This window comes from Python bivittatus, unplaced genomic scaffold, assembly GCF_059951505.1.
Source record: "Python bivittatus isolate LINGU-HERP-01145 unplaced genomic scaffold, Pbiv_v1 ctg000350_np1212, whole genome shotgun sequence".
In the NCBI taxonomy this organism is placed as follows: Eukaryota; Metazoa; Chordata; class Lepidosauria; order Squamata; family Pythonidae; genus Python; species Python bivittatus.
In genome coordinates this window covers 31,002,382-31,014,698 of record NW_028277074.1, presented here as the reverse complement: position 1 = coordinate 31,014,698, position 12,317 = coordinate 31,002,382, and the positions used below count along the sequence as shown (strand labels likewise).

The following is a 12,317-nucleotide window of genomic DNA, read 5'->3' as shown; positions in this document are numbered from 1 at the left end:
TATCCAGAAATATTTGCACTTCTTGCCCATTTCTTTATTTTCATCAAATGTATGATTCTCCAATTCATGGGTAATCATTTGGGAAAAAATAGTGTCTTTGATATTATTAGTAAGTTGTAACATGTCTACTTCTGAGAAGATGTATAGAATTCACTTAGTGACTGCTTACCAAAGTGAGAGAGGAGACAGCAATAGCAATATACATTTGCACTCAAGTTCCTCACTAGGGAGAAAAAATTAGGTCAGCAACATGACCTTCCAGGAGTGTCTGCAGTGACATTGCTTCAAAATGGTTGGTGCAACTTTGTGATCGAGGCCACACCCTTTTTATGTGCACTGCATGTACATAAAAAGGGGTGGGGTTTCAGTCACCTGGCCATGCCCACCATTTTGAAGCCAATGACTGTTGCTACATACACTCAAGCTTCAGAGCACAAAAATAATCGTTTTCACAGCATTTACTTTCATATTTCTATAATGACATTTCACATCCACTGTGCCATTGGCACTGTAGGATCTGTGAAAATAGTGTTCAAAACATAGGTTTTTTTCTAGGTCTCTGTCACCTGGTCTCATAACTACCTCCCTATCAAGACGAGAACAAAAGGTAGCCCAGAGAACATCAAAACGCCGCTCTTATCAAGCTAGGCAGAAGATTGCAAAAATGAAGGAAGTTTACAGAGCTGTGAAAGAAGAAGAGGTGAGCAAGGATAAGGAACACTCAATATTTGGTATTCAAAGAAGCACTGCTAGATCTTATTGCTTTAAGTCTACCAATATGTTTTAAAGGGGCTTAGTCAAGTACTGGGTTTTCGAAAACTGTATTTTTTAAGTAGAGCTTTCAAACAGTAGGATATAGCTTACTTGTATATGTATATACAAGTATGCTATCCACATCAAAATAAAAAAAAAGAACAGAACAGCTACTATGTCTAATTTTTTTCCTGTAATTATCCAACCTGATAAAAATTATTTTTAAAAGTGGTACTTTGTTGATCAATGAATTTTGTGATAACATGGTTGGGAGCATATTATGGATCTAGTTATAGGTAGTCCTCGACTTATGACCATTCATTTAATGACCATTTGAAGTTACACCGGAGCTGGAAAAAGTGACTTACAACTGGTCCTTGCACTTACAACTGTTGCAGCGTCCCCACAGTCATGTGATCAAGATTCAGGCATTTGGCAACCAGCGTGTATTTATGACGATTGCAGCGTCCTGGGGTCACACAATCGCCATTTGCAACCTTCCCAGGCAGCTTCTGACAAGCAAAGTCAATGGGGGAAGCTGGATTTGCTTAACAATCATGATGATTCAATTAACAATTGCAGCAAAAAAGGTTGTAAAATTGTGTGCGACTCGCTTAACAACCACATTGCCTAGCAATGGAAGTTTTGGTCCCAATTGTGGTCATAAGTTGAAGACTACCTGTATTAGAAAATAGTTCCCACCTTCCAGAATCAGTCCAGTGAAGTATGTAACTTGTCCAAAGATTTCTTATAGCTCATCTTGTCTCAGAGGTTTAAAAACTAACCTTTCAGTCTATAATCATGGTCTTTACTTGAAAGGAAATCACTCTGACTTCAGTGGGATTGATTACTTGATAATTAGACTGTTTTATATAGGCCTGGTTCAGATAAAATGTTAAGTTGATAGACCATGTTTTATTGTTTCAGTAACATCAACATGTCCACACATTCTCTTCTCCTTTCTTGGCAAACACAGCTTCATTTATTATAACTTTGAAATATGCAGTTTTCCTAAGTTCAATAGTTTCTTTTGTCCTGTCATGCAGGATATAAATGAAAGAGATATACAAGATTGTGAGACTGGGATATAAAATAAATGAATTGATATACTGAAAAGCATTCAGGATCCAGTCTCCCGGAACCTGACTTGCTGTGATGGACTGGAATGGAGGAAGGGGGGTGAAAACGGTGCTCTCGTCTCCAGAGCAACGCTCTGGAGATAAGTGGAGAAAGCTGGCGCATCCCTAAACATTCCAGAAGATAGTAGAGACTTGGCCCTGGGAACTACTGGTCAGTCTGAGAAGATTCTGTAAATAAGCGCTAGCTAATAAACCTTGCTGATTGAACCTGCACGGTCTCCGGGAGTTCCTTGGGCTAGGCCTGACATCAATCTTCTCAGACTGACCAGTAGTTCCCAGGGACAAGTCTCTACTATCTTCTGGAATGTTTAGGGATGTGCCAGCTTTCTCTGCTTATCTCCAGAGCATTGCTCTGGAGACGAGAGCACCGTTTTCACCCCCCTTCCTCCATTCCAGTCCATCACACTTGCAGATATTCACAATGATATAGACAGGCAAGGGGGCCTCAATAATTTGGACTAGCGGGCATATCTGGAATTTTGAAAGCACACTGGCTATCTTTAGAGAACATAACCAGCTACAAAGGAAATGTTTATGCCATATTCTATCCCCTCTAGCCCCTACCTAGGATACCGCCCAAATCCAAAAGTCATTTTCCCGGGATGGTGGTCACAATTTCAAATAAAATTGTTTGAGCTGCAGCCACCTGTTATTTTTATTTTCTAAGAAAGTTTATGGGACCCATTTTGGGTCCAAAGGCATTATTGGAAATAATAACAATGCAGGAAACTAGCGATTTGCTTGCAGCCTTTCTTATTTTTAAATTGAGTTTTAAATAAAAAATGTAAAAAGTAAAGGATTTTGCAGATTCCAAAGGAAATACACCCCAAGAAGTAGTACATATGTGGAGAACATTACATATTTGGTAATAGGAATCTGCATTACAAAGAACTGAAAAATAGCCAAGCTGATACCAATTTTTAAAAACAGTCTAAAGGAAGATCCAAGAAATTATAGGCTGGTGACCTGAACATCTGCTCCATCCAAATTAATACAACTAGTAATCTAAGAAAAACCTAGTACATAGGCAAATAAGTCTTGCTGAAAGAAAATCAGCATGGTTTTGCAAAAGAAAATCCTGTCTCACCAATCTAATTTTTTGAAAGTGTCAGCAGGCATCTGGATGACATTCTATCTTTGAATTTTCAAAAAGCCTTTGACAAAATCTCTTCAAAGGCATCTGAAGACAATTTGCAGTCATGGGATAAGAGGAGCTGCTTGTGGTAAAAGTTGGGCAGTGGTTCAGAATATTGCTCACAGTTCCATTTTAAGCCGGCCTTCGCCCGTCTTCTTCTGATCATGTGAGCCAGATCAAAACATATGAAACTCACCCTGTGCTTCCCAGTGCATACATACAAGCACAACAGCTGTAACACAAGGGGAAAGCAGAAGTACACACACAAACACACATGCAACATGTTTTGTTACATAGAAAAAGATGCGTATGTGACCACTGCTGGTTAAAGGAGTTGGAAAGAAGGCCAAAGACATTCTTTGCATGCTTACCCTTTCTAGTTGTTTTGTACTTACTAAAAAGAAAAACACCCTTCAATCTAATACTTTGTTTGGAGATTAAGAATCTAAATCCACAGCTGTAGTGGCCGTGCGAATCCTATATCCAAGACAACTGCCTTTCTAAAGGATATATTGTTCAAAGCATGTTTAATTCTGGAGGGAAGAAATGTGCTTAATTTTGATCAAAAGCTTGAAAAACTGCAATTTCATTAGATTCTGTTGAATCCTCAAGGTAGATAGCTGCATTTGTATTAAATACCTGTGCAAAACAAGAATTTTGATTAAAATGTATAACACTGGATTAACTTTCAAATTATATTTTTGCTGTTTTTATATTTTGCTGTTCAGGACCTAAGTAGTCCTTCTTTGAGTGATCATTTCATTGGAGATCCAAGCCCCCGAAGTCTATTTGCTAATGAAGACTGGGAGCAAGAAGCAGTAATGCTTTATGACTGGTCCAGATCGCTCCAAACTGAAGATATTTGGGAAGATTAATCAGTGATAAATTTATTTTTCCTTCAAGCTTTCTCCATTTAAATCATATGGTTGCAGCAAGAGTTGAAATTGTTCTTCCCCATATAGTTTTTTGCTCTTCGTGTGTGTGTTGCAGACACAATCGAGGCAGAGGATGAATATGCACAGTTCTCTGGCTTCATGAAATTCCTAACAAAGCAAGTTATTGTTGATAGAAAGATGTGATATTATATGAGAATAAAATGGTGTAGCCAACCAGCATGTGCATCCTTACAAGTAGTAACTTGAGACATTTAGATGGGAAATAATAGAAAGAGGCCAATAAATATTAAGGGTAACTGAAGAGGTGCTTCACAGTACGCATTAGTAAAAGAAGCACCTTTGAAGTACTGAAATTACCAAGTCTTTCACAAGACTTACACAGCTGCTTCAAAAGTGGCTTCCAGTTGTTTCTGCATGCATGCACAGCAACCCTTCTGCTTAGTCTACCAGAAAAACATAAAGGCTGTGCGTGCTTATGTAAGATATCTGGGAGCAGCTTTCAAAAAAGTCACATGGGCCTTGCAAAGGTTGTCACTAGTATAATGCTTTGAAGAGAGGTAATTCCTTCAGTCAATAAGGGTGCTATAAAAATTTTGCAAAATAAAATGTCTCTAATACAAATTATGAAACAATTCTTTTAAATGCTTTGCACAGCCATAGTAAATTAGTTTTAGTATATCAGTGGACAATAGGTAGCCAAAACTAAGCTCTTTTAAATATTGCTTTCAAAGAGAAAGTATAGCCCGCTTATTTTCTCCCATCAAAGTTATTAGGGCTCTAACGTATTCAAATTTCATTAGATTGTCAAAATTTATAACTGGCCCAAACTATTATATTTGCATTTCAGCTCAGCATTTAACTACTGAATACTTTCACAAGTAAGCCAATATATATGACTTTAAGAATGTGAAGCTTTAGGCATAATAATGGCAAAAGAACGAAAAGAATGGAAAAGCTATAATGAAAATTAAAAATATTTTATTTACATTCTTATTTATATACAATTTTTACACCTTGCTTAAAAACAGAATATATATGCATGACTGAACATAATGCATTCACAGGATGAGTAAGATTAACATTTGCAAAGAAGTAGAAAGGAAAAAAATGCTTTTGAAAAAATTTAAAAGTTTGTAGTTTCACAACTGCTTCAGGAAAATTATTAGAACTGCACAGTTATTTGAGCAAAGTATTCCAATTTACTGTAGCACAATTCAAAGGTAACTTCAAATTAACATGCAAACATTTTTCAGATATGTTCCAAAGCAACATTGGATTATGCATAAATAATAACCCTGCAACAGCAGCTCCTAACTTGTTATTACTAGATTCTCAAAATTTGTTTGGCATAGTATTTGAAATTCTAGTTATAAAACTTATATCTGAAATTTAATCCTAATTAAGACATATTAATGTAATTCAGAATAATTACTCCTGATCATTCAAATGTATTGTCTTTTTACAATAGCTGTATAAACCTTGCAATTACTATGATGCCACAAAACAGGAAAAATGTTTTCTGGTTGTAGAACTTTAAGCAAATTTTGTTTTCAAATATTGGCCCTTATTTCCTTTCCTTGTTTATACCCACAGTAGGAGTGATATTGTTGAATCATGTACAAACATTCTCACTTCAGAAATGGAATTAAAGAATAAAAGTCTTCAGAACATCAATAACTTATGTGATAAGAAAATACAGAATTTTCACATTCAACTACTCCATGACATAAATAAAAAACTAGCAGTGATGGAGCTCTATGAGGTTAGCCTAGTGATTTTTATGGTTTTAAGTGTGACCAAATCACTTTTCTTCTAGAACTCACTAACCTGGCATAAGAAATGGACATACAAATCATGCTCTAAGTTTTTATTTGGTGCCTTTTTTTTTCAAGTGGTATCCTTCTCATTCTAGTTGTATTATTTTCCTCCACTAGGATAGTATGAGAAATATTATTCACAATTAATTTGCATCAACATGAACATGTCATAAGAGAACAGGCTTTCTAGAGTAAGATGTTTTAAAAAATAATTTATAAAGCACATGTAAACATTAGTTAATTGCTGCAAGATACTAGGGTTTCTGGAGAGCCATTTGTCCCTAAGAGTCTTTTTTTTTTTCCTTCTAACACTCCCAAGTGTTATTTTCTTATACCTAATGTATGTAGCCTCCCAAGTGGCACAGGCCTTAGTCTAGTGCATTATGCCTAAATCCTCTAAAAATCGTTTTCATGTTTTTTTCCACTTCCATTTTGGCACTAAAGTTGGCATTTTAATTACCAGTGCAAATGAAAATGCCTTTAACCAAATAGTGAGCTTTTTAGGAGAGCACAGGAACCAATAAATTATAGTTGTAAGACTGACATGGATGGAGAAATGCCAAAGACTGTAATTCTTAATACCAAAAGAGTGAGTAATTTGATGTATCTGCTACATTCTTACATTCTTTTCTCTTGTATCTTTAAGTTACGTTCATATGAATAAGAATTTCAAGAATGTAGAGTTTAGAATAGTATCATCAACTAAAGGAAGATAATAGGTTAGAAAACATCTGACATTTATAAGCAGAAAGTGTTTGCCTTTTAATCAAAGAAACAAGAACAGCAAAATTCACTTTAAGACGGACATTGTTTTTTTTATCCAGTGTACATAAGAGCAGGATTGAACAACATAAGGCTGACATCCTATGTAGGCTAACTTATGTATCAGCCCAAGGACTGTAAACTCATTTGAGCTAACTTCCCATTAAATGTGCATAGAACCAGGCTCTTGTATTACAGTGGAATAAGAAATAGTGATTAAAATCACAAGCACCACAGAATCTTAAATAACTGGTTTCACTGCCTTACATTTAATGTAACTTTTCAAATAACTTATTATGAGAAAATTCATAAATTCAAACATATATCAATGTATTTCATAACTTTACTATTCCCTCAGTGATAAATTCTTTTTTAAACTCTTCTATATGATACCCAAGATGATTTAGGTATTGATCAGGCTACATAGTATGTAAATTATTTTGTTTCAGATATGGAAATGAAGGATTGTTTTAAAAGTGCTCCTAGAGTAAATATGCCTTTAATTTATCAGCTTTGCACATGTAGACACATTTTGGCATATTTTATAAAAACATTTATATCTTGAAATATGCTGTGCATTAAACTGCATTTACACTTTCCTCCCTCCATATACCAATACAGGTAGCCCCCAGTTTAAGAACAAGTTCTGTTCCCAAGGTCTGTCCTTAAGTCGAATTTGTATGTAAGCTGGAACAGCATTATTGTATAATACTGTATAAGTAGCATTGTGTAAATAATTTGAATCATTGTGTATTTAACTAAAATTTTGCTACAATAGGCTGTTCTTAACTATGGGTCATTCTTAAACCTGGTGTTCTTAACCTGGGGGCTACCTGTATAGAAATGAATGGGTTTATAGCAAAATGGGAGAATGAACACACACACACTTAAGATTAATATGCTGCTGAGCAGAATTATTTTATTCATTCAGGAACTACTGATGGTATATACCAACTGATATACAGTACTGTGCAAAAGTTTTAGGCAGGTGTGAAAAAATGCTGTAAAATAAGAATGCTTTCAAGAATATATATTGTAATTGCTTATGTTTATCAATTTACAAAATGCAAAGTGAGCGAACAGAAGAGAAATCCAAATCAAATCAATATTTGGTGTGACCACCCTTTGCCTTCAAAACAGCATCAATTCTTCTAGGTACACTTGCACAGAGTTTTTGAAGGAATTAAGCAGTAGGCTATTCCAAATGTCTTGGAGAACCAACCACAGATCTCCTGTGGATGTAGGCTGCCTCAAATCCTTCTGTCTCTTCATGTAATCCCAGACAGACTCAATGATGTTGAGATCAGGGCTCTATGGGGGCCAAACCATCACTTCCAGGACTCCTTGTTCTTCTTGACGCTGAAGATAGTTCTTACTGACATTGGCTGTGTGTTTGGGGTTGTTGTCAGATAAGTATCTGCCTGTATTTCTCAGCATTGAGGACACCATTGATCCTGACCAAATCTCCAACTCCATTTGCAGAAATGCAGCCCCAAACTTGCAAGGAACCTCCACCAGGCTTCACTGTTGCCTGCAGACACTCATTATTGTACTGCTCTCCAGCCCTTCGGCAAACAAACTGCCTCCTGCTACAGCCAAATATTTCAAATTTTGACTCCAGTCCAGAGCACCTGCTGACATTTTTCTGCAACCCAGTTCCTGTTTTCATACATAGTTGAGTCGCATAGCCTTGTTTCCATGTTAGAGGTATGGCTTTTTGGCCGCAATTCTTCCATGAAGACTTTTGGCCAGACTTCTCCGGACAGTAGATGGGTGTACCTGGGTCCCACTGGTTTCTGCCGGTTCTGTGCTGATGACATTGCTGGGCATCTTCCGATGTCAAAGGGAAGTAAGCATGATGTGTCTTTCATCTGCTGCATTAAGTTTCCTTGGCTGACCACTGCGCCTACAGTCCTCAAAGTTGCCCGTTTCTTTGTGCTTCTTCAAAAGAGCTTGAACAGCACATCTTTAAACCCCAGTCTACTTTGAAATTTTTGCCTGGGAGAGACCTTGGTGATGCAGTCTAACTACCTTGTGTCTTGTTGCTGTGCTCAGGCTTGCCATGGTGTATGATCTGTGACATGAAACTGTCTTCCACAACCTCACCTTAGTAGCAGAGTTTGGCTGTTCCTCATGCAGGTTTAAGCCTCCCACACAGCTGTTTGTTTCAGTTAATGACTGTGTTTCAACCTGCATATGAAATTGATGGTTAGCACCTGCTTGGTATAATTAGTTAATCATACACTTGACTCTAATCCTACAAGATCCCTTACTTTGTGCAAGTGTACAAGTGTAAGAATTGATGCTGGTTTGAAGCCAAAGGGTAGTCACACCAAATATTAATTTGATTTAGATTTTTCTTCTGTTCGCTCACTTTGCATTTTGTAAATTGATAAGCATAAACAATTACAATATATATTTTTGAAAGCATTCTTACTTTACAGCATTTTTTCACACCTGCCTAAAACTTTTGCACAGTACTGTAGCTTCAGACCTATTCTCGGCAGGGTTGTTTTGTCTTAGAGCAGAACAGAATATGCTTCTGTTGGTCTCTGCCACTACATTTTCCCTGGCACACAAATTGTGTTTTGTCTTATGAAGTTGCCAATTACAGAATTTAGCTTTGTTTGCATCTTAGGAAGGTTAGTAACTATCCAATGTTTACATTAAAAATATACTTCTGCAGAAGTAAACATAAGTTACACAGAACAATAGCATCACTTTTGGTTTAACATGCATTTGAATTTGTGCTAGTATGATGGTTTTTTCAAAAACATATGCAATTTATGAACATTCAAATATTGGCTGTGCGCAAGAAACTAATGGAAAAATTTGGTCTAGCTTTCATTTTAATATAATATGACCTCGGTAAATATAGCATATTATTATTGGGGTAATTATACTCATGATCTTTGAGATAATCACAAAGTAATATTGCCCCATGAATTTATATTTCAGAGAGAAGAGTCTGGAAAGGGTACAATTATATAAACATTAGAGCCTCATTTACTTCAGTCAAATATGTTACTGTTTAACACAATACAAATTGGGAACTTATCACATGCATGATTTTAAACTCCCAGAATATAGCATATACTTGTTCTACAGAGATTTCCAATGAGAAATGCTGAAATAAAATTGTGCAGTTTATATCTCTCTCTTTTACATGAGCAATTGTGTCTCATGAAACCATCTCAGCAGTCTGCCCAGAGTCAGCAAGTTTCAAATTGTCAAGTATTATTTTTCACATTTCCACATTACTTTAAAAGAAATAGTGAAAGTTCAATATCAATTCAGATTTCTGTTCAGATTCAGTGATATCACTCATTTTCAGACTGTATCTACACATTTAGAAAGTGCTTTTAACAACATGCTATTAGCCAGAGGTGGGGAACTCCAAATATTGCTGAACTACAACTACTGGCCATGCTGACTGAGGTTGGGTGTTGTGGTTCAACAAAATTTCAAGGGATACAGGGTCCCAGCCCCTGCCAGCCATCCTATTTAAGAATAGAGAAGCCAGTAGTATTTTCCAGTTTGCTGAAATAATGCTGGGTCAGTCAAATCTCTGCTTTTAAAGACAGTAGCTTAATCAGTGCAAGGAACTTGTTTTGCCAGCAGCTGATAATACCTGGATAAAATTATCTGCTCAGAGAGAGCAGATTTTGTGATTATTATACACATTTCTGTTAGGTATTTCAGGGGCAAAGCACTAAGAAGATAAACTGATGTATCTTAAAAAAGTACACACATACAAGTAGGTTCACTTTCTTCCTTATTTGCATTAAAAGGAGTTCAAATGTTACTGCATCAATCAGCATATACCAAACACATATTACATTAATGGGAATGAAGCTGACAGTTATCCAATGAATGTACATATGAAAGGATACCATTACAGCTAAAATTCTACAGATATGGCTGATATCTGTGTACTAGTAAAAATAGACTTTTAGCTGCACATAAAAATATGCATTTTATCTTGACCATAGCGTATTCACGTTTGTATACATAAATTTTATTCACAAACAATTAAAACAAAGGCAGTCTAGAATTTTTGTAAAAAATTGTTATTTTTAGAAACTTATTTTTCGGCAGACTGACTGGAACTATTGCATAAAATTAAGGAAAATCATATAAAAAATAGAAAACTATTTTAAATTGTGACCAATATCAAAATGTGATGTGTCAAATTTGTTCAAGGGGGCATAAAAGTGAAAAAGAAGTATCAAAAGAACAAATGTACATAAAACAAAAGGCCCATTTCACTGCTGTATTAGAAGAGAACATCTGTTCTAGTAAGGGTGCTGAAATTTTAACCTGCTTAAAAAATTAAAATTCACAATACATTTGCTTTTAAACCGTCTTTCAAAAACAGTATGTACCAGTAAGTTCTGAACCATAAAGTTTTTGCTTATAGAGAAATGTGTCCGTGTGTGTCTATTATATGGGTTTACAACACATAAAATGGAAGAACAACTTTTATTTTCCCCTCTCTCAGATCATACGATAATATGTAAAAAAATTAATCAATATGAAACTGCAGTTATTGGCATTCCTAATAAACTTTGTAGATGCATTCCTGTACACTTTTTTCTCTTTATTAAGATGTATATTACACAGGACAATGAAATTTAATCTGCTTTCTTTCCCCTACTCCGCTTTTCTCATGAATTATAAATACTTTCTTCTTGAGTCTTTTGTTTTAACTACAACGTCTAACATGTTCCAGTACATACTCAGGAAAATGTAGGCTACAAACTTGTAAACCATCAAGTTTGCAGGGCATTCTTGGATATTCATCTTCTTTCCATTTATTATCTTCAGGATCAAAAGTAAGAATTGAATCACTGTAGTGACCATTGTAACAAAGGCCTCCAAGAACCATTATCTGTTTGTCCAGAACAGCCACACCATGGCCACTTCTACCAATTGGCATAGAAGCCAAAATTGTCCATTGATCAATATCTGGATCATAAACCTCTGTAGAAGGGCAGCCTTGAGACTCAAATGAGGCTCTCAGGATTACACAGACACCTCCAAAAACATAAAGTTTGCCATTATAAGAAAGCATCTTGTGAAAACATCTTGCATAATTCATTTTGCACTTGTTTTCCCAACAATTAGTCACTACTTGAGTCCTCCTTGTTCGCTGTTCCACAGTCCCTTCTTTACTGGGATCAAACACACACACCTGCTTGGATGTAGAAGACGACGTTATTCCACCAGTGATGTACAACTTGCTACCAAGAACAGTTCCTTCATGTCCATATTTATTGACTGGATAAGGATCTACAAACTCCCACTTATCTTCTGTAATATCATATCGTTCAGTTGAATAAAATGTCTCATCTCTTGTCCTTCCAGCTACTGCATAGATATATCTTCCAATAACACCAACAGCAAATTCTGACCGTGGTACAGACATATCTGCCATTCGCAACCAAGAGTTTTGCCTTGGATCATATCGGAACACCTTGGAGGAAGCATGAAATTCACCATCTGGCCCCAACTCTTCCCCACCCAATAAGAATACAAAGTTATTAACAATAGCAAGGCAGTCTGGTCTTAAAGGTACTTGTGGGCCTTCTAACTCCCACCAGACCCTTGGCTTGTGCAGGAGGAGGATTTTGCTATTTACCATACTGTGTCCTATCATTCCTCTAAATACTGCAGTCTGGGGTTTGGCAGAACGAATGCGATTTGATTTCATTTCCATCAAAGGCTGTTGATGCACACTGTGGAAGTAATTCATAGCCTGCTCCACTTCATGCCGTAACTGTCGGGAATAACGATAAAATTCTGAAGTTTTCAC

The 12,317-nt window shown here is 36.2% G+C and overlaps 2 protein-coding genes across 5 annotated transcripts in view; one reads left to right on the top strand and one right to left on the bottom strand.

Moving 5' to 3' along the window:
- The window catches only part of CUNHXorf58 (chromosome unknown CXorf58 homolog), a 25,001-nt gene extending 19,932 nt beyond the window's left edge, over window positions 1–5,069 (top strand). Inside the window, exons 7-8 of the mRNA XM_088144829.1 lie at window positions 556–700; window positions 3,756–5,069. Of these exons, the coding sequence (XP_088000955.1) occupies window positions 556–700; window positions 3,756–3,902 (292 nt within the window). The 3' untranslated portion in view covers window positions 3,903–5,069. The remainder of the gene's footprint in view (window positions 1–555; window positions 701–3,755) is intronic.
- KLHL15 (kelch like family member 15) overlaps window positions 5,069–12,317 on the bottom strand; it is a 34,598-nt gene continuing 27,349 nt past the window's right edge. For all 4 annotated transcript variants that reach the window (XM_088144822.1, XM_088144823.1, XM_088144824.1 and 1 more), the window contains one exon: window positions 5,069–12,317. In XM_088144822.1, coding sequence (XP_088000948.1) covers window positions 11,208–12,317 — 1,110 coding nt within the window. In that variant the 3' untranslated portion in view covers window positions 5,069–11,207.